Source organism: Humulus lupulus, chromosome 3 (genome assembly GCF_963169125.1).
Source record: "Humulus lupulus chromosome 3, drHumLupu1.1, whole genome shotgun sequence".
Classification (NCBI taxonomy): domain Eukaryota; kingdom Viridiplantae; phylum Streptophyta; class Magnoliopsida; order Rosales; family Cannabaceae; genus Humulus; species Humulus lupulus.
The window spans coordinates 4,584,814-4,604,372 of record NC_084795.1 but is presented as its reverse complement, the minus strand read 5'-3'; the positions used below and the strand labels follow the sequence as shown (position 1 = coordinate 4,604,372).

The 19,559-nt window shown below is 31.0% G+C and overlaps 2 protein-coding genes across 4 annotated transcripts; one reads left to right on the top strand and one right to left on the bottom strand.

Moving 5' to 3' along the window:
• Nucleotides 1-7,402: 7,402 nt before the first annotated feature.
• Nucleotides 7,403-13,756, top strand: LOC133821857 (CDP-diacylglycerol--serine O-phosphatidyltransferase 1). Of its 3 annotated transcripts, none has more exons than XM_062254019.1 (13): nucleotides 7,403-7,878; nucleotides 9,439-9,630; nucleotides 10,094-10,159; nucleotides 10,261-10,320; nucleotides 10,989-11,079; nucleotides 11,288-11,342; nucleotides 11,477-11,556; nucleotides 11,695-11,811; nucleotides 11,994-12,078; nucleotides 12,252-12,343; nucleotides 12,638-12,912; nucleotides 13,053-13,141; nucleotides 13,260-13,756. In XM_062254019.1, the coding sequence occupies exons 2-13, from the start codon at nucleotides 9,467-9,469 to the stop codon at nucleotides 13,385-13,387; spliced, it is 1,302 nt and encodes a 433-aa protein (XP_062110003.1). In that variant the 5' UTR covers nucleotides 7,403-7,878; nucleotides 9,439-9,466; the 3' UTR covers nucleotides 13,388-13,756. The 3 variants fall into 3 exon arrangements, with proteins under 3 accessions (XP_062110003.1, XP_062110001.1, XP_062110002.1); XM_062254017.1 differs by lacking the exon at nucleotides 7,403-7,878 and adding an exon at nucleotides 7,927-8,030; XM_062254018.1 differs by lacking the exon at nucleotides 7,403-7,878 and adding an exon at nucleotides 7,931-8,030 and having other exon boundaries at nucleotides 12,659-12,912.
• Nucleotides 13,757-15,752: 1,996 nt separating this feature from the next.
• LOC133820900 (palmitoyl-acyl carrier protein thioesterase, chloroplastic-like) lies at nucleotides 15,753-18,997 on the bottom strand. The gene is made up of 6 exons (XM_062253466.1): nucleotides 18,289-18,997; nucleotides 18,054-18,187; nucleotides 17,544-17,657; nucleotides 17,279-17,447; nucleotides 17,120-17,188; nucleotides 15,753-16,512 (listed from the first exon to the last, which is right to left on the bottom strand). The coding sequence occupies exons 1-6, from the start codon at nucleotides 18,661-18,663 to the stop codon at nucleotides 16,180-16,182; spliced, it is 1,194 nt and encodes a 397-aa protein (XP_062109450.1). The 5' UTR covers nucleotides 18,664-18,997; the 3' UTR covers nucleotides 15,753-16,179.
• Nucleotides 18,998-19,559: the final 562 nt, after the last annotated feature.

The following is a 19,559-nucleotide window of genomic DNA, read 5'->3' as shown; positions in this document are numbered from 1 at the left end:
GCATGATCTCGAGTTGACTTCTACTTCTGCAACCTTAAAGGTAGGTTCACATCAATATCTTGTCAGGAGACTAGTCATCAACCTAGTTTCCTATCTATTTTCCTATGCTACAATACTACTTGGAGAGCTATGAACAATCAACGTCTAACATGATAAACAATTCAGATTTGAATCCTGAGTTTATGAGAATTCAATGATTGAGATCAATTCAGTTAATAGTCTATTATAAGCTCAAAATGGTTTAAACGTTCTCTCTTTTTCTACAATTACTCTTAATTTTCAAAAGATTTACTACTCATTCATTGACTGGTCTTATACCAATACCAAATCCCTAAAAAATTGCACCTATTTGGTAGAGGTGACTAAGGTAGAAGTTACTAGGGGTGCACACGAGTCAAGTTTTGCGGGTTTTAGGTTGGGAAATGGGGTACTGAACCCGCTCTGAATTTTTCATTTTTTTTTGGGTAATTTCGGGTTTGGTTGGGTCGAGTAGGGTCAGTTTCGGGTCAGATTGGGCTGAAAATGGGCATTAGTAAAAAAATTCAAAAATACCAATTTTTTGACACTTTTTTTTTACTTTTCACATGTTTTTTTAACTTTGTTGTTAGTTTGGTTCAATTAATTTTTTACAAATTGGGCCTTGGTAAATTTTTTTGAAAGGATAGGGGGGTTAGGGTTTTTTACCACACCCGAACCCGACTCGAAATTAATGGGTTTAGCCAAAAAGCAGGTTTTGGGTTGTGCGAGTTTTACAGGTCAAATGTTCACCCCCAGAAGTAACCGCTTGATCACGGGTTTGAAACTTTATATCCCGAAAAAAAAGTTTAAGACTCAAGTTCAGTAATAACCCGTGTATCAAAACCGATATTTTTCTTCTATAATATTGAGACGAAATCTTTCACCATCATTCTCAAAATTAAATTGAATACAAATTGTACCAAAGTGAGTTAGAGTAATATTGGAAGTGAAAAGTGAAAACTAACCTATAGTTTCTTATGAAAATAACCCTAATAAATGCATTCTCCAATAGGGCATATAACAAAGGACCACCTCATTTCTTGTGTCATCAATTTCATCCATTTTTTGCTTATTTTTAAATCATTACAATACAAGTAACACTCTTTCCCACCTTACATATATTTTCGCTTTTAGAAACTACGTGTGCCATACGGTATTTTCAATCTTGGAAAATGAATTATATATCCTTTTTATATATAAAAAGAAAATAAGATATTTTTAGTAATATCATCCATAAAAGTATATATATAAATATATTGGCGTAAAATTGATAGTACAAGTCATAGAGTGACATTTAAGACTCATAACTTATATCTTTTTTTTTTTTTTAAGTTGTTAAGTAATTGACTTGTAAATGAAAAGCAAATAAAAATTAATACATGACAAGTGAATTTTTTAATCAATTTTTTTAAATATCCCATAAAATAATGAGAAATTATATTAAATGACGCAAAATAATGGCATGGGGAAGTTAATGTCTTCATATTTAAAATTGTAGAGAAATGACCATTTTATATTGTTGATTACTTAAGTTATCATTTTGCACAAAGTCTCAATTAAATATTAGGATTTACCTAAAGCTACAGATGTTAAAGAGGGTAAGGGTAAATGTGAAATTTCACTATACTAATTTGTTGTATTGGGCCATTTGTTGATTTTTTTTAAAATTAAGACATTTATCTAAATAATGGTTGTTTTGGGAGCTATTTTGCTTGTTGCCATAAAATATCATTTTGACCTTCTATTCTGATTTTTCTTTTAATTTTGTATATTATAAGTTAATTAAAAATAATTTTGCAAACCTAAGTTTGTATAAAAATACAACATTGTAAAGATTGATATCGGTAGATTCAAGTATCTTCCAAATAAATGACCCAGAATAAAACTATTTTGACTAAAATCAAATTCAATCACTAATTTTAATTAATTTATAAAATACACGATCAAAAAAAATATATCTCAAAACAAATTGTTGGGACGAATATTTAGCAAAAACAAAATCTTTAAAATAGTATTATCATTAAAATAATCAACCCTTGAAAATGTACTTTATAATATACTATTAATTGGGAGGTTTTAGGATTTACTCTCAATCTTTAAGACTAAAGCATAACTTTCTTCTCAACCAAAAGCAACTTTCAAGATAATCCTATTTTATATATATATATATTATATATTAAAAAAAACAAATATAAGAAAATGGCAATTCCCAAAACTATTCATACACAGCCACTGAAATAGTTCTTCTCTGTATTATAGGTTATGAAAAAGATCGATAAATCTATAAAATAATAATAACAATAATAATAATAACTATAACAATAGATGTACTTTGGAATAATTTTTGTCAGTGGTCAAAATTTGCCTAAACCACAACGGTTTTCAGTAAAATTGATTTGACTTCCATGGATTACGATCGATTTGACATTAATATATAAATCATATTATTATCATAACCCTTAATTAATTTACTTAATATATAATATAAAATAATTCTTTAGTAGGAGTGTTTTTTCTCTTTCCTGCATTGGTAAGAATTATAATCTAATTTATTTTTTGTGACATTGTACATTATAATAAATATTTTATTAATTTTTGAAAATTTTTAAATAATTTATAGTATCTAAATTAGAATTCAAACAATTAATTACATGTGTGACTAAATTTTTTTATACACGTGAAAAATAAATTGTTTAAACTTTAATTTTGACACTGTAAATTATTCAGAATTTACTAAAAATTAATAGAATATTTGCTATAACTATAATATACATTGTCATGAAAAAACAATTGAGTTATAATTTTTTCGAATACCAACAAAAAAAACTCTACGATAGAGACATTTTCTATGCTCATACTAAAAAATTATCGTATAATATAATTTATTTTTATTATCTTTTGAAGAATAATAAAATGAAGATATAATATTAGTTAGTTATATAATTTAACAATAACCACCGTTTTGAAGTGACAGTTTATAAAAATATATATATAAATAGAGAGAGTAGAGAATAAATAGAAGTGGGTTAATATCAAAATTAAAATTAAAAATAAATTATTTATTTATTTATTTTTGATAGTGATGGAGTTTCGTACATTACTATTATTAGGAAAGCAGAGAGGCCTACGTCCCCGTTTGGCTCACATGAGCATTAAAAGAAAATACAGAGAAAAAGAACCTTTGGGAGTTGTGATGGGAAGCCGAGCCGAGCCGAGCCGAGATAAGCCGATCTGAGCCAGTAAGCCAGCCGTAAGTGGTTGCTGTGGTTCAGTGGTACTGGACACTCACTTATGTACTCTAATCATCATCACCTTGTTTGGTCAATTACTTGTACTTTTTATTATTTTGCTGTTTAGTCCTCCGAACCAAAGTGTTTGCGTCATTAGCCCCTGAATTTTTATTGCATTCATACATGTGTAATTCTCCAGCTCCTCATTGGAATTTTGGACCAACTAAAATCACATTATTTATTTGAGTAATAACACTTAAAAAAATAGTTTTTTATTTAATTAATTAAAAATTTAAAAATTTGATAATTCTATTTTTATTTATTATTTTTTTAAATTTTAATTAAATTTTATTAAATTTTAAAAATAGAATTTTTTCACTTTCAAAATTTTTTTAAACAGTTTTTAATTTTTTTTCTCTTCTTCAAATCAAAATCTTATATTGTTAAACAAAAAATAAAAATAAAAGTTATCAAACGCGTTTATTATTTTTTGTTTTTAAAAATAAAAAACAAAAATAGTTACCAAATATATTTTTATTTTTTTAAAATAAAGAAACAAAAATAAAATAATATTTCTATTTTTGTGTTTAAAAAATTCAAAAATAAAATTTTTACCAAACGGGCCCTTATTTAGTTAATTAAATATATGTAGGTGTGTTTGGTTGTTCTTCCTTGCTTTTCTTATTTATAAAAAAACAAAAATAAAAAAATAAATAGTAGAACTATGGCGAATTCTAGATTTTATTTTATTGAGGATAAAAATTAAATAAATATATAAAATATGTAGATATGTAAACAACATAATACAAAAAAATTTGTAAATATTAAAAAAAAATTCATATGAATGAAAATTTATACAAAAATGTTAAAAAGTAAAAAAATAAAACAGTACATAGATAATAATTAAAAAGTAAGGGTACAACAACCCTAGTGTTCTAAGGAGTAGGTATGAAAATATAATCCTGTTTCGTGCAGTGTTTTGCATAAAATAATTATTAAAATTTAGAAAATAGAAAAAATATTTTGGAATAATTTTAAAGTATTACATCATCTGCTTGATGCTCTCATTTATATAAATATATAGATTTTTATATGAGACCAAATTATTTTAAATTGTGTCTAAAAACTAATAATATGTATTTTTTATGTTAATTTGTAATTTATAACATTATTTTTATAAAGAAAATATTGACCAAACTATACTAATAACATAAACATAGTTAATTTAGATAAAAAAGCAACAAACAAAAAAATATATTTCCTTCCCTTTTTCACCAGCACAAAATTAAGCTGAAAAGAAAATTAAAAAAAATGCTCAATAAAATTATACATTATTTTATGTATATTTCTCATGACCCTAATCATTATTGGAAAAATATATAGAAAATATAGCATTGTATAATTATTTGGGCTGCATTTGATATATATGGATTGTTAAGGGACCAGAGATCAAAGGAGAAAGAGTTTATGAAATCAATCATCTTCAGACTAACTTCATAAATTCCTTTAATCCGTACTGTTAGGCATTATTATTTCTTTCAAGCTAAAAGAGAAAAATAATTTTAAAAAATTAATAGATTAATTAATAAATTGTTAGGTGTACTATATATATTTTATGTTTGTAATGTCTTGTTTGTATTTGAATTTTTATAATTGAAAACCATGGCTGTTAACAAAGAATATTAGTCCTGCTGTCACTGGGCTAGCTGTCCTTTTATTTCATAGCTAGGAATTTCTAATAATAATAATAATAATAATTTGATTTATTGAGTTGGTAATCAAAGAGTATATCCATCCACTTTCAAAAAAAAAAATCAAAATAAATTCAGCACACACACATATATATATATATAATAATGATATGTGCAAAATTATGCACTAAAATATTACAGCAACCGACGTGACACTATTTTTAAAAGAGTGGGTCCGCCTGAAATAAATTTGACTACTAGGTCAGTTGGTGTAATATTTTAGTGCATATATCATCACTCATAAATATATATTATGATAGTTGATCGGTGCACCCTAAAAGGGGCATATCGGTGCATCTCTGTCCAATTTTTGGTGCAATTTTTTTTATGGTTGTGTATATTGTAGTTATTTAGAGTTTTCTGCAAATTTTGAATAATTTACAGTGCCGAAAACAATGTTCAAATAAGCTACTTTTCACGATATAAAAAAAATTCCCCCGTGCAATAAACAATTTGAACATTCTTTTTCGACATTATTGATTATTCATAATTTTCTTAAAAATTGCAGGATACTCTAAATAACTACAATATACACGACCATAAAAAAAAATTACGCTGAAAATATTTCCCGAACAAAAAACTAGAGAAAGAGGGCACCGATATGTCCAAATATCGGGAGAGCAACTGAGATAACCCTATATTATGTTAATTAAGTGCAATATGCATATGTATATATAATCAAAGGCCCACATACTTAGTGATTAACCAATTATTTTGAAACCTTAACAAATTATTATTGTAATAATTATTATAAATGTATGAAGATGGAGCTGTGAAGCAACATAATTATATATATAATTAATTCATTTAATATTCAGTGAGAATTGAATAACAGAAAAATCATAATGAAATATAATTATCAAATTATTGAGGGATGTGAATAAATATATATATTATATACTAATAATGCAGTCATAATTATAACTCTATTAAATAAATATTTAAAATCGAGTTGATTTTTAAAATTTTTATAGTGCTGAATTTTCAACATAAAACAATATTTGATATGCAATAATTTTAATATTATTAGGAGATTCAAATATGTAATTAAAATTACCCAAAACTCATAAAGTCAAATATGTATTAATAGCAAAAAGGGAAATAAAGAAAAAAAAAGGTGAATTTTTTATATAAATTTGTGAAGATTTTTTGTTAGTAAAGTCTTCTAATATAATATCTTATCACATCACAACCAACTGATTATGTATAATGTAAAATTCAAATTTGATATCTGAATTTGATTGACACAAACGCAGAATTATATTAGTTTGAGTTTGTTACAAACATAAGATTTGATTTGAATTTAGCAAAAAAAATGAAAATGAGTTCATATTCATTGTATCATAATCCGACCAGATTAGATTCATAAACAAATAAATAAATAAAAAAGCACTCCAAATCTAGTAAAGTGCAGAGTACTAAACTAATAAAAGTCTAAAAAAAACATACCCAAAAGAAAAGAAGAGTAAAAAGGACACAAAAAGGGCGAAACTGCAAATAAAGTAAAAATCTAAAAAAAACACGGACAATTATTCTATAGAGACTTCATTTTAAGCTTTATCGTTGGAGCTCTTAGTTTTCAGCGCGATTTTTTTTATGACGATGTATATTGTAGCTATTTAAAGCATTCTATAAATTTTCAAAAAATTCTAAATAGTTTACAGTACCGAAAACTAGATTCAAATATGTTGCTTTCCACTCGCATAAAAAAAATTAGTCACGCGTGTAACAATATGTTTGAACTTAGTTTTCGGTACTGTAAACTATTCGGAATTTTCTGAAAATTTGCAGAATATTCTAAATAGCTATAATATATACGGTCATAAAAAAAATCGCGCTGAAAACTATTCATGGATCGAGAATACTGAGAGCCCTACCGGTAGGGCTTAAAGTGAAACCCCTATAGGAAAAGAGTAATGATATGTGCACCAAAAATATCCACTCAAACATTACACATAATGACATCTCACTGTTTTTTAAAACAGTAGGTCCCAATTTTAATAAATATGATTGGCTAGGCTAAACTGACACATCACTGTGTGTAATATTTGAGTATATATTTTGGGTACACATATCATTACTCATAAGAAAATTCCCAAAAAAACACTCCCAAAAGAAAAGAAGAGTAAAAAGGACACAAAAAGGGCGAAACTGCAAATAAAGTAAATCCACAGGGGTATACCTGTAAATAACCAAAAAAAATTCCGTTTCTCTATTTTTTTTTAATTTAAAAAAAATTAAATTAATTAGATATAAAAAATTAACATTTGGACCGTATCTTAAAAAAAACATCTTCAAATCTCTCTTTGACCGTCGTACCTTTTTTTTTTCTTCTTCTTCTCTCTCTCTCTCTGTCTCTTTCTCTCTGCCTTTATCTCACACATAACGCACATATATATACACACGCATATATATATATAACTATATATTACTCATCATCATCATCATCCTTGCCTTTTCGCCGTTGTTGCAGAAGAGCGAGAGAGAGAGAGGCGCACGCACTTTCTCTTTCTCTCTCTAGAAAGTAGGAAGGAAAATACTCCTATATAAAGAGGAGATATATATATATATATAGAGAGAGAGAGAGGGAGCTGTTCTCATCCAAAAGCTGTCTGTATAGGAATTAAGGATTCCATTTTCTCAATACCCATTTTTGAAATTTTAAAGAGAAAGAAGAAAAATATTCAATTTGGAGTGTTTATCGGTCATCTTCTCCATTGATAATAACTCTTTTCTTTCTCTCACTCTCTCTTCGACTGCGTTTTCGGTTGGGAATTTCTCAAGCTTCTGATCCGACGGCTCAGGATCTCCTGGTCCCTCTAATCGTACGCCCAGGATTTCTTTGTCAGTCTCACCTCTTCTTCTCTCTCCATCTTTACGTAAGTATCTCTATCTCACTCTACATGCCTTTTTCTCTATATTCCCCTCTCCCCCTCCCCTTCTCTCTTTCTGTCTCTCTATATATGTATATACATGTATATGTATATGTATATGTATATATGTGTGTATATCAATCCGTGAATCATTGTCCGTATGTATTTCTTTCTTCTCATTTTTGGGGGTTCTTTTTATTTCATTCATGCTAAAGTTTAATAATCATGCTTTGTTTATATCTAATTATCATTATTAGCATCATTACGATCCTGCTGTATTGTCATTACATGCAATGGTTTTAACTTTTGATCAATTGTATGATGATGACTTTTGTAATGGGTTTTTTCTTTGATTGAAAAGATTAATTCGTAGTTGCACGTGTGAAGATTTCATAGCTTTTTTGCTTTAATTAGTTTGATGTTCTCTTATTCTTTTTCCTCTTATATGTTATTAGCTTAATTGTTAAGTCAGTTTTGGATTCCAATGCTTTGACTCTAGGTGAATTAGTTCAATGAAATTTTCGAATTATATAGCTCTATGGTAGTATTTGGTTCTTGTGCTATATATGCATGTGAGATTTAATCCTTAATTTTATTAGCTTGGTGGGTTTGTGTGTGATTTCTTTCCGGGTAAGGGTACTTTTCTTCATCAATATAGCGAATAGCCATGTATAATCCGTTATATTGTATATATAACAGCATGTAGGTGCCTTTTTATAGACTTCTTTTATTTATTGTATGAAGTTTTTTGTAGTGTTTGGGATATATAATTAGAAGAGTTAACTGAGATACTAATTATATTTTCAGGTTGTCATAGTTTATTATAGTTGAAGTAAACATGGCCTTAATTTATAGATGTGTTGGACAGAATAGGAGGCTGTGAAACTTGTCCCAATGATTGTTTCTTGTTAGTGCGCCAGAATTTTATCTTTATGGTCTGGTTTTATATGAGGTGGTTTTAATCGAGGGTGAATTTTAAGGAGAGTTTTCTGGGATTTGTTATTTTTACTTGGAAAAGTATTTTTCGATCATATAAATGCACTTTTTCCAGGTGGAATTTAGTATAGAAGTGGGTTTACTTTATGTAGAAGAGTGTGATAGATGGCACGATGATCGGTATGCTAATATATGTAGAATTGTGGAATTTAGTGTTGAAGTGGTTGTGACTTTATAGAGAATGGTGTTTGATTTTAGCATGGCCCTCAGTACAACTTGTAGGGACTGTACCTACATGTCGGGCAAGCTGGATTTGATTTATGGCCTGACTAATCTCTCATGTTTTCATGGAATATATGTTTCAAACATGTAGGCCTTAGTGGTATTATATTGTAGGCATTAAATGTAACTGTCATAGCGTTCAAAGTAATGAACTGTTATCTACAAATGGGGCCTTGAAAATTGAACAAATTATTACAGCTTTCTCTATGTTTTTTGTTTTCAGATTTTTAGGGTCATCCACTGATTCCACTCTCATTTCATCCCTATCTTTTTCTTTATAGGATAATTCATTTTCAGTTAATGCAAACTTTACCTTTCTCATGCTGTATTTTTATGCTTAATTTGTAGGGAGCTGAACTTCTCTGACGGTCAGCCCATGGAGCCTAATGGTGATAGGAGATTACGGGCAAACCATCATAGTAGTCGAGAAAATGGTGATGTTAATCATTATAGTGCTACTGATGACCTTGATCCATGGACAGCATGGGCATACAAGCCTCGGACCATTTCAATGTTACTTATCGGGGCATGCTTTCTAATGTGAGAGTTCTGCCATTTAAGACGTCCCATGTTGACAGTGATTTTTTTTTATATACCTATTATGCATTTCTTTGCTAATTAAATAGTGCTGCAATACCTTTGTGGAAGATTACACTGATGGTAGATCGTGGCTTAAATGTTCTTCACCTTTACTACTATCTTTCAGGTTGATCACTATATTTTTACCTGAACAAAAGGTTGTGTTTTTAGGAGTTTTATGTCTTCTGCAATCGTTTCTAGTTGCTTCTATCTTTTTTATTACTGGATTTTACTGGTTTCTCTTAGGATGGGGATTTTACTGGGTGGTGGATAACTTATGGCTATCTAGAAGTTGGAAGATTGAACCTCTGAAGTTGCAAAATAATGATACAGTATTTTTGTTTCTTGATCATTCTCATCAAGTACTAAGAGATGCATTTTGCTTTTTTTTTTTCTTTTTTTTTTTTCTTGATGCATTTTCCAGTTGGGTAAGTGGGGTCTTGGATCCAGAAGGCAGTGCATCTGGAGATGTTGTTACATCAGTTAAAAGGTAGGCTCTTATTTGTTATTTTTGTTTACATATTTATGTAGTTTCTGCTTTAATAGTTGGTGTAATTTGTTTTAAAAATCTATGTCTACTCTTTCATATAGGGGCATATGGGCAATGATAGCAGTTTTTCTAGCTTATTGCTTGCTGCAAGCCCCATCATCGTAAGTCCTTTGATATATTTTGTTCTGAACAAACTTGTTGCTTTGTACAACTGCTTAATTGGTTCTGTTATTCTGTTCTTCTAGAATATCATTGCACTCAGCTACCTTGATTTCAAGATAGACTTTTGGTTTTTTGTGAGACTTAAGTTGATATCTTCCTTCAACGTTTATTTTGTTTCCCTTTGATAATTGCCCTTTGATAATTGCCATTTGTAATCTATTGATAAATGTTTGATTGGCATGCTTAATTATTTTAATCATGAAGAGAAGAGTGACTGGTAGCCGTAGTTTAAAAAAAGTCCTTTATTGGGAAGTCTTTAATTTAGTCACCTTTCCTTGTAACTAGTTAAGCTGAACAGAATAATGAAAATATTTTATGGATCTTTAATAATGATTGTTATATAAAATATGAGTTTCATAGTTCACTAGGATTTTGCTTATTTTCAGGGAAGGGCTTTGGGATAAAATGGTCTAGATGGAGTTGGATCTCTAGGATGATTGTACATGTAATGAGAATGAATAGAAGAGAGCTTGAGTGGTTTTTGCTTGGTTCTTTGCAAAAGAATTAGCATAAAACATGTGAACTATTTTATGTCTGGTTTATGCTAGAGTTTCAAGGGGTATTCAGTTGAATCCTGTATGTTGTTTTCTGACATAAATTCGTACAGGATTCTGATTAGACCGCATCCAGCAATTTGGCGCTTAGTTCATGGCATGGCTGTTGTTTACCTTGTTGCTCTCACATTTTTGCTTTTTCAGGTCAGCTCTTCTCTTTCCTATCTGTATAGTGATTCTTTTTTCCAAAAAATAAATTTTTTTGGAGAAGCATTCTTTTGATTCACTCTAGAGTCATCTACTTCAGATTCTTATCATATTTTTTCAGCCTTTTGAAGTTATTCATTTATCTATGATTTTGTTGTGTTATTTATATCCTATGGTAACAACTTTACATTTTCTCTATTTCCAGAAGCGAGATGATGCTCGGCAGTTTATGAAGTTTCTCCATCCGGATCTTGGTGTTGGTAATGCAGTTTAAGCTTGCAAATTTTAACTTTGCATATTATTTATGCAAATTCTATTATTTTTGCATCAGTTGAATGAGAAGCTTATGCTGATTGTTTATACTTTGGAATTCTGCCTTTGTAATTACGTGCAGAACTTCCTGAAAGATCTTATGGAGCTGACTGCCGCATATATCTTCCCGAAAATCCTACAAGCAGGTTTAAGAATGTTTATGTATGATTTCTTCTTCAATAATCTGTTTACTTATGATATTCTCTGATCATATCCTCTTGGTGTACTGTGTACGACTTCTATGTTGCAGTTAAGCAGACTTCTGACTGCTCTATGTTTATAATATTTTAATTTCTATAGGAAACACTTTTTGATGAATTCGTTTTAGCTCATATTATTGGATGGTGGGGTAAAGCTATATTGCTTCGTAATCAGCCTCTTCTTTGGGTGCTATCAATTGGATTTGAGATGATGGAGGTTAGTTCTTTGACAAATATAATATGTTTTATTGTGTGCCTTTCATAGTTTATTTAAATTGGTTCTTCTTTCTCCTTCTTTGAGCGGAGATCAAATCAAATGTCTTTTATGTTTCTGACAAGTGTGTTTTGAATGCTCTGGTGGTTATGGCTGTATATTAAAGCTTATCTTGGCATTTTCAGCTTACCTTCCGTCACATGCTACCAAATTTTAATGAATGCTGGTGGGACAGTATTGTTCTTGATATTTTGATCTGCAACTGGTTTGGTGAGAACTCAATTTATTAACAATTTCTGCTTATAAATAGCTCTATCCGTAGCCATAGTATTCAATTATTTCTTCTACAATACTAAGCAGATTGTGGCAATATTTTTTCATTGTCTGCTTTATGAGCTTTCTGTGCAAATTATGACAAGTTTCTTTTGGTGTGTATGCTGCAGGTATCTGGGCAGGAATGCATACCGTTAGGTACTTTGATGGAAAAACGTACAAGTGGGTTGGGATAAGCCGTCAACCTAATATTATTGGAAAAGTATGCTCTGAGTTTGGTGTTTTAGTTTTGAATATTTAATGGAGAGTTAATATTATTGGAAAAGTATGCTCTGATTGTGGTGTTTTAGTTTTGAATATTTAATGGAGAGTTAATAAGTTGTAGCAAGAAGTTGAAAATTGGATCATATTGTTTGGAGTAGAAATACATGTGTTTTGGAGTTTTCTTTCAAGTAAACAGAAAATCATGGCTTCCCTGTACTTTTAGCTGAAGAAGTTTGTTTGTCACGTCTCATTTTCTGTTTCTTGTGAACCTTTGTTATTGACACCGAGTTAGATGCATTTTTTACTGACTCAGGTAAAAAGAACACTAGAACAATTTACACCAGCTCAGTGGGACAAAGATGAGTGGCATCCCCTGCTTGGTCCATGGCGTTTCATTCAAGTTGTTAGTCTTTGTATCGTCTTCCTCACAGTAGAGCTCAACACCTTCTTTCTGAAGTTCTGTTTGTGGATTCCTCCTCGAAACCCCGTTATTGTGTATAGGTTGATATTGTGGTGGCTAATAGCAATTCCTACAATCCGCGAGTACAATTCATATCTTCAAGACAGGTACGCAACCCTCTTTCTCTATCTGACATAATCAATAGCAGCACAATCTTTTTCCTTTTCTTGAAATAAATTCATATACCCTCTTGGCCTTCCATTTCCAGGGTTTTAACCTTTTCAAAATCACTATGTCCAAATTGCAGAAAACCAGCGAAAAAAGTCGGCTCATTCTGTTGGCTTTCCTTGGCTATTTGCATAGTAGAGCTTCTCATTTGCATCAAGTTTGGACATGGTATGTTACTCTGCAACTATTATCCTAAAAACTAATCTTGCTACTTTGTCATGCTGCTTGTAACTGGCATACTTATCGTTCAACATCGATAACAACTCGTTCTCGCCTATTCTGCCAGGATTATATCCAAAATCTATGCCATTATGGCTGATAACCTTTTGGACATCTGCTGGAGCATTCTTTATACTATTCGTCGTTGCCTGGTCCTGGCAATCTCACAGAAGTTTAATGAGAAAGAGGCAATGATTTTGCAGTTGTTGGTTATTCTTTGATTCCCATCTTTTTTTTCTTTTTCTTGAGGTTGTCATATCACTTTTCATGTAAATACTGATCCTCTTTATAAAATTGTAAATGCTTATTATTCTCTCATTAGAGTAGTGGATCACAGTTTCTTGATCATCATCAACAGAGAATATAGATTCTTTCTTGTTAGGTAGTGAGAAATGCTTTTACTGGGAGGCTCATGAGTTACTGGTTGCCACTATTACTGGCAAAATTTTCTCTGGTCTAAGAATCCCATTTTCACTCTTCCAACATTATGTTCTAATTTTCCAGTTTTTTCTTGTGTGATCTATAAAAAGAATTAAGAAAAAGAAAAAGAAGTAAATTCAGTTCTTTTTGCATTATTTGATCCCCCTATGTTTTTTGCATTTCGGGTCAAAGCAATGTTACGTTACACACATCAGTTTTTTTTTTTTTTTTGAAAATAAAGGAAAGCTTTATTAACTTAACGAGTCCTCCAACAAGATGGACAACAAACTAGAAGGAACATCACTCCTTCTAAAAATACAGTCAGCTTGAGAACAAGACGCTCGAGCAAGATAACGAGCAACTTTGTTGGCAGACCGTTTTACAAAAAATAGATTAACATCACAAAGACTATTAAGCAAGTTTTTACAGTCATTAATTATTAACCCAAAAGCTGAAACCATTTTCACTGAACTATGAATAGCTTGGACTACATTCAAGCAATCCGTCTCCACCACCACTGAACGCCAAGACCGTCTCTTAATCCAACTAAGAGCTTCTTTCAAGCTCAAAGCCTCGGCTTCTAAAGGCTTTACTCTCCCAACCTACAAGGACATTTTATTCGAGACGAACAGAAAAACAACATTATCAATTCACATTATCATTTAGGCCTCTTTCTTTGATTTCTTTAGTGATTGTATTTTTAGGGGTCAGAGTAAAATGGAGTGTCGTTGTCTGAATTGGACAGTGACTGACAATTAGGACGAAGGGCAATCACAAGAAAGAAAAGTCTATAAAGAAAGGATAAAGGAGTGGGAAGACAAAGGCAAAGCAAAGCCAAAGATGTAGTCACTCACTATAATAAAAATATATAAAGCAAAGGGGTGTGTGCATGTGTTAGGTACATTTTTTTTCCTTACATATGGGCTTTTATTGTCTCATCAAAACCTTTAACTGTCGGCTATTTGTTCCATACAAGTCTCTCCACTATTGAATTTTCAGTCCCCTCCATAAAAATGGAGCCTACTTTAGATACATATCTATGGCCTATATACTTAGGACTATCAAGTTTTCCTTTTATTTTTTCAACCAGTTATAAATATCAGTAGGGTATATTCATTCTAATGAAATGTGTTAAAATTTAGAGCCATCGGTAAAAATAAATCATTTTATAATGTCATTTTGTAAAATGGTCTATAGCTCGAATTTTGATAAGTTGTTGAATTTTTTTCGATAAAGTGTATAGAATTTTCAATAGGGCGTCGGAAGTGTCTAGAAAGCTATTTTGAAAGAAAGAAAAAAAGAAATCATAAACCTAAATTTTCGATAACATTACTTTGTAAAATTATCTCTATCTCGAATTTCGATAGGTTGTTAAAAAATTTCGATAAAGTGTCTAAAATTTTCAAAAGGACGTCGAAAGTATCTGGAAATCTATTTTGAAAGAAAGAAAAAAAGAAATCATAAAACTAAATTTTCGATAACGTCACTTTGTAAAATTGTCTCTATCTCGAATTTTGATAGATTGTTGAAAATTATCGATAAAGTGTCTGAAGCCATTGTGCAAAATGAGTATAAAAATAAGCTATTTTGCCAAACACTCCTAAAATTTATACCAAAAAAATTAAGTTTAATGATTTATTTTTATTCAGAAATATTTTCCACACTTTTTTTTTTACTTTCGTTTTGCAACATATCTCCAGTGTTACTCGTATGTAAATTAAGGTGTATAGTATTTATTGCTTTCAACAATATATTATCTTATGACATCTTAAAATTTAATAAACCATGGTTTAAAAACAAACCCTTACACTAACGTAAAAACTAATTAAAACTTAAAAGAGATAATACGAGAGATTAGAGTTAATTAAGATGGGTTTTTTTAGTTATAAAAAGGGTTGTAACTTATTTCAATTTTTGTCCTCAAGAGTACATTTTCTTGTGAAACATTAGTCCAATTTTTCAAGTAACATTGATGATAGTTTCTTAGTCAAAACAACTTTTTACTCTTTATAGTTTCTAACTGTCTTTTAAGTGTGATATAAATGTTTAGTATTCTCTTTTTTCTTTCCTCCCATGTTGAGTTCAGTCAGTTTTCCTCCAGTCAATGAATGAGTCTCAGAAAAATTACTGTCTACTTACACCAAACAATTCTTAATATGACAATAAAGATTCAGATAGGCCATGTCAAGTCAACCTCTTCTTTTAAAGATACCCCATTTTGTTGGTAACCAACCCTAGAGGCTAGAGCTAAATATTTCTTCATCACAATCAACTCACCAACACATATCAGACACTAGTTATTATTCATTCCACTTGGAACAGAACCCAATTTCAGTTATCTGGTTCACACCCTTTTAAGAACTGTTCTTCATCATACCTTTGAAATATTTATTAGAACCTTCACCCAATTCTGTATTAATCAGAGTCAGAATATAGAACCTTCACATCAGGATTTTCTTTTGTTTTTTTCCTTAACTGATTATTTCAAGGCCACCCCAATGTAGGGTGAGTGTGTCATGACAGTGGATGAGCTTGGAAGACCTTCTGAAGTACTTCAATAGGCTTTGTCAGGTAGAAAATGGAAGCTTTTTCTTCCATTTGGTCCTCCCTCTAACAATCTCTTCACTTTTAGAATCACCTTTAGTTTGAAGGAGATGAGTATACCTTAATGGCCCTATCTCAAAAGACCCCATGAGTCCATTGTTTTTGATGAATTCAGTAGCTAAAGTATTGAGTAGATTGATATGATTAATATCTTGGTTCACTCCATTGTTAAGTAAACCTCCATCTTCATCAGGTTGACAAAGTGATTGAACTATATCTGTACTCCCACATTCCTTCCTGTATTCTAGGGTGATTTCAGATAGTTGGTGAGACTCCAAAATAGCATCTGGTATGGCCTGTGGGAAGGGATAAAGATACTAATTACAGCAATGGTAAAAATGAAAAGGCTATTTAGGATTTTTACCCCCGAACTATTACATGTGCATTATCGTGCCCCTGATTTTTTTAGGCCGTTAAAAAATTCCCCCGATCTATTCACAGTCATGTAAATTAAGACTTCCGTCCAATTCCGTTCATTTTTTGTAACAGGAGGATGATGTTCAAGATTGAAAACTTTCTTTGAGGCATGTGTAATGTTAACTAATCATGTAAACTTTGTTATAAGAGTGAAAATAAATAAATAAATAAATATATATATAAATTTATATGTAGAGAGGGATGGTTAATTAATTATTTAATTATTTTTGTACACTTTAGAGTCTCACGTGTCATCCCAAATTATATAAAAAACAGGCCACATCATCCTCCCGTTGCAAAAAATGAACGGAATTGGACGGAAGTCCTAATTTACATGACTGTGAATAGAACGGGGGGATTTTTTAATTGCCTGAAAAATTCAGAGGGCACGATATGCATATGTAATAGTTCGGAAGGTAAAATACCTAAATAGCCAAATGAAAAATGACTCGAAACGAATACTGGTGTAATGGTTTTGTAGTTTACCTCAAGCATCCATCTCACATACTTGACATTGTTTACATGGTGATTCATGTCCAAATCACTTCTCTTGGGCTACAAAAGAAAGACTGGTTGAGTCAGTACATGTCATTACTTAGCTGTTTGGAACAAGAATGTGGTTAAGATATGATGTTTTTATATCACCTTCAAGTTGGTGTTCATGTACTTTGCTTTATCATCCAACTTGACAATTTTCTCAATGACATCTTCTTTGATGGCTTTCTTCTCAATAAACCAAGGTGAAATCTCATCCCTCACCTCTTCTGGCATCTTCGAGAGGCGCCTTGTTTTTCGGTTCATCATCACCCATGTGCTGTTCCATAATTGTAGATTAGTACAACAATGAATGAGTGATAAAATAAAGCAATATTCTGATGGAAAATTGATAATGTTTCATCACAGAAGTTACCTGGTTCCGCGTGCTAAAATATGGCCAGTGGCTTGACTTCGAATCAACCAGTCTCGCTGCATTCCATTCTTCCCTGATGCTCCAACCCATGTGTCGATTTCTACTATCTCTCCCCTGAGGTATACATTAATGTGTTAAGTTCATAACAAATTCATATCATGCTTAAAAAGGTTTTGAAAGTTGGTAAAAAATGTGTGTTTTCTCTTGTTAATATTCAAGAGAAGTTAGAAACTTTTAAGTGAAGAATCAATATATACAAAGTTTATACTACTGACACTTGGATTGCAGATATATATAATAACAATAATTCTGCTTTTACTATGCTTGAAAGATATATATATATATATTGACTTTTTGGTTTATTACAACTACCCTTGTGATGCTACCAGACAAGGATAATCAGCATAGTTCTGCCATTCTTGTAGTTGTCAAATTTTGACATGTTTCATATCTCTACATTTATTTTCCATTCTAGTTTTCTAAGATCATGAAAACCAGGATCAGACTTACCAGATTGGATACTGATCAATCTGAACTTGCATTCTTGAAACAACCCATATGAGATTGTTTCTCATCATTCCATGTGTGGCACCAAAACCATCACTGAGGAGCCCTGATATCCATACATGATTTAATGCTGTTTCCTACACACCAAAAGAAATCTCTTCAGAAAATCTCATAAGAATGTATGTGATCTGTCTGTGCATATCAACAAGACAAGGTTTTTTTCAAGTTATTCAGTCACCTGAAGAAGATTAAGGATGCTCTCCAAGGTTGCAGTTTTATCAGGACCAACTTCATAAGATCTAACAACAACAGTCTGTCTGTACCCTACTCCTCCTTCGATCATGAGCCCTTGACGAAAAGGGTCTACTAATTGCTTCTTTGTTGGGATATTCTGTCGAGTTCTCTCAGCAATGACAGGCTCATTTTTGGTAACAAAAGTCAAAGAAGACGAGCTTGACAAAGCACCAACTTTTTGGTTAAGTATATCAGTCTGAGAGCCTGACCTTCCATTGATTTTGATGTTATTCAACTTTTGAACATTTGGGTCTTGATGATTATCCCTATTAGAAGAGCATCTTATGGTATAGGAAGCTGATAATGAGAAAGCCGCCATTTTTTTTTTTTTATATAATTTTTGATGTGTTGATTTGAGAAGGGTTGGAACAGAGTAATGGGTAGTGAAGTGTTTTTATAGTTAGGCAATGGACGGAGCTGACTAAGAAAATTTAACAAAGAAAAGGATATTAGAAGAGAAGATTATGAAGCTTTGTTATAGAACTGAACAATCAAAGATGGGTTTTTTTGTCTAAAGAAAAGTGGTAATTTTGTGCTACAAGTTTCATGCATGGTATCTTAGAAGTAATCGAAAAGCTAAGTGGTAAAAGACAAGTTTTTTCCTCTTGGGATTTTTTTGTCCGTAAAGAACAAAGAGTTGAGAATGTTTTAGGCTTTTGGCATTGCATTAGATATGGTTTGCTTTCCCATTGAATTTGGGCTCAGCGGTCTGAATAAGCCAATCTTAGGTGTTATAGTTAAGTAGGTAAAGTGGAAGAAACGAGTAACTTAAAACTCTTCTCTCTAAAGTGAGAACATTTAACTGAATATTCTAGGAAAATGAAAGTTTCCCATTTCTGTAACGACGAGATCCTTAGTTTTAAGAAGTAATATTCAGAGTAAGTAACGATATGTGCACCAAAAATATGTACTCAAATATTACACACAGTGACGTGCTACTGTTTTTAAAACAGTGGTCTCAGTTTTAATAAATGTAATTAACCAGACCAAACTGTCACATCACTGTGTGTAATGTTTGGGTACACATATCATTACTCTAATAATAAAACTTATTTAACAATAATCTCTTAAGCCTCTTTTGTCTTTATTTGTATATTCACATATATACATTTATATAAATATATATATATATATATTAGGGAAATTCTCCTAACAGGGGCTTCACTTTAAGCCCTATCGATGGAGCTCTCAGTATTCTCGACCTGTGAACAGTTT